Below are 2,555 nucleotides of genomic sequence, written 5' to 3'. Positions count from 1 at the left end.
TATATACATTTGCTAAGATAATTATACTACTAGGTTCTACTGGTTTATTGAAAGGAACAGTTAATGTTTCATTCTTTTATCAGTCTTAAATATCTATATCTGGTAATGTGAGCAACTACTTTGAATATACCAATAAGTAATACAATAATCATTGTTGATTTCTTGTCATTTGGCTTTGAAGAAAATAAAGGCAGATGTCACTTTGGGCTCCATAAATGTGTGATGGGGTCATTTCCTTGGTGTTTGCTAAGGTATCTCTAGAGAAGTAACCTGGAGGAAGTCACCTTATGCTATCCTGTATTAATGAATTCTGATCTGAAAGCAAAATAGAAACTTTGAACTCCAATAGAATTAATAGATATTGTGTGGACAGTCACGCCTCTCCATGTAACACAGATACACAGTCCCTAGTTCTCTGTTTCAATCACCACTTCTCCTGAGGTTGTGCAGCCAAATCAGAATGAAAGCTCTGAGTGCCCTCTGAAATGTTTCAAGGACCTCAGCAGAGAGGACAGCAGTACCTAAGAAGAACATTCTCTCACCTTGGGTTTTTCTCAGCTCCTCCACCAGGAAGTGGGCTTCCTCTTGAATACGGCTCTCAATGCTCCTTTTCCCCATCCCAAAATTCCGCAAGGTCATGAGGGAGAAGCGCCGAGTCTCTTTCCATATGTTCCCATTGCTAAAAATGACTCCTAAACGGGAAGAGGTAGAAAAAGGAACTCACATGTGGCATCCACACAATTAGCTAAGCTCTGCCTGAGGAACTCTTCCATTCTTTGCCTCCATCCTGCTCAACATACACACTTACCAAGGCCTTTATCAATTTTTTCAGCTATTGGGAAACTCCCTCTTCCAACAAAGTCCTCCCCATGATCAATCATGGCTTCCTTCACTGCCTCATATCCGTGTAGCACCACAGTGGGCTTCATGCCAAAATACAGGGTGAACACAGGGCCATAGACTTTTGAGAACTGGGTGTGAGAAAGCAATAAAGAGCAAAATAAAAGATCAATAATAGGAAATAGGGAGACAGATCTCTCTCAAATTGGAAGGGTATCAATAGATGGAGAGAAGAAAGACGTAGTGGAAAAAGGGCTGAAAAAAGGAATTGAGGTGGATTAAGTACATGTACCAACTTCTCACAAAAATGTAAACATTATGTGCTGCAAACATGTGCTAATAAAAAAGAAAATGCAAATATTATTGAAACAAGTCACTATTTGATCTACAAATTTTGATTGCTTCAGATGGCTACTCAAATTATACATGCTATATTTTTATTCTGCTATGGTTCACTTCAATGATTTCAGAATTTTGTTCACAAATAAAATGATACTAATCATGGCATCTATTGATGGATTCACTATTCTATGACTTTACTATCACATAAGCATTTCTTGATATCAGACATAATTTGCTTCTTCATAGAAACTTAATTTTCACGGGTATTCTGAACAAAACCTACAGGTCAGTGATGGCAAACCTGTGCCCAGACTGCAACCCAAGACCCACTTACTTATCACAAAGTGCCAACACCGTAGTTAAACCCAAACACTGAGATTTTAGTACAGAATAAATATCACATATAATCTGTGACATCATTGCAGAGTTGGCTCTGCATGCCCGCTGTGGCACACATGCCATAGGTTCAACATCGAGGCTACAGGTCATGCTACAGATAACTTCTTGAGGAGCATCTCTTATCACAAAAATACTAATTATAGTTTAACTTCAGGAAAAAAAATAAACAACCACAACAAATGACTATGAAACAAGGAAGGGCTGGAAAACTACAATTTTTGCCATTTATTATTTTTACTGTAACATAACAATTTAAATGTTTCCCTAACTGCACCATCTTATCCCACTATTGTAACAATGACAAACTTTGAAAAGCAAGAGAAGATCAAACTTCATAAAAAATACTTGCTGCATAATAATCTCTTCTAATAATCTGATCTAGAAATATACTTAATTTAAATATAAGAATTAATTTTCTTCCCATTTGCAAGTAACTAGTGAATGCTAAAACATACTTACATTCGTTAAGGACTTGGTGATATTTTTAACATCTATCTGCAGGATGTTTCCAATAATTGGGAGAGGAGTGGGGCCAGGAGGGAGCTTCCCTCTCCCAGAGCTCTGTCTCCAGAGCGAAAGGAGAAGCAGACAGAAGAGACAAAGCACCAGGACTGCCACTGCATCCATTGAAGCTTCTGTTCTTACTGAGTCAACTATGATCCAAGGCTTTTATATGCTCACTGTTACTGTACTGTGTCCTTTAGTCATTTAAAGGATGAATAACCCAGAATGAACTGCAAACACTTCTTAGATTGTACTTTGGCCACTTGATAAAGAAAATGTGTTCTTTACTCTTGCTATCCCTGTCAAATCCTTATCGTTGTTCTAGCTCAGTCATTCTGGGTAAATATAGAAACTATTCATTAAAAATACAAGTAATTAAGTGTCATGGCCCACATGCTTCTAGATGGTCCTGGGAAAAAATGGATAGGGGATGAAGAAAATAAGAGAAGAGACAAAGTTGAAGCCAGGTG

At 37.8% G+C, this 2,555-nt stretch overlaps 1 protein-coding gene across 1 annotated transcript in view; it reads right to left on the bottom strand.

Moving 5' to 3' along the window:
• Nucleotides 1–2,262, bottom strand: part of LOC102006693 (cytochrome P450 2C26-like) — a 36,043-nt gene extending 33,781 nt beyond the window's left edge. The window contains exons 1-3 of the mRNA XM_013506234.1: nucleotides 2,041–2,262; nucleotides 809–971; nucleotides 543–692 (exon numbers count right to left, since the gene is read on the bottom strand). Coding sequence (XP_013361688.1) covers nucleotides 543–692; nucleotides 809–971; nucleotides 2,041–2,208 — 481 coding nt within the window. The 5' untranslated portion in view covers nucleotides 2,209–2,262. The remainder of the gene's footprint in view (nucleotides 1–542; nucleotides 693–808; nucleotides 972–2,040) is intronic.
• Between the last annotated feature and the right edge of the window lie 293 nt (nucleotides 2,263–2,555).

Source organism: Chinchilla lanigera, unplaced genomic scaffold (assembly GCF_000276665.1).
Source record: "Chinchilla lanigera isolate Chin_1 unplaced genomic scaffold, ChiLan1.0 scaffold00106, whole genome shotgun sequence".
Taxonomy (NCBI): Eukaryota; Metazoa; Chordata; class Mammalia; order Rodentia; family Chinchillidae; genus Chinchilla; species Chinchilla lanigera.
This window is presented reverse-complemented; position numbering and strand designations above follow the sequence as displayed.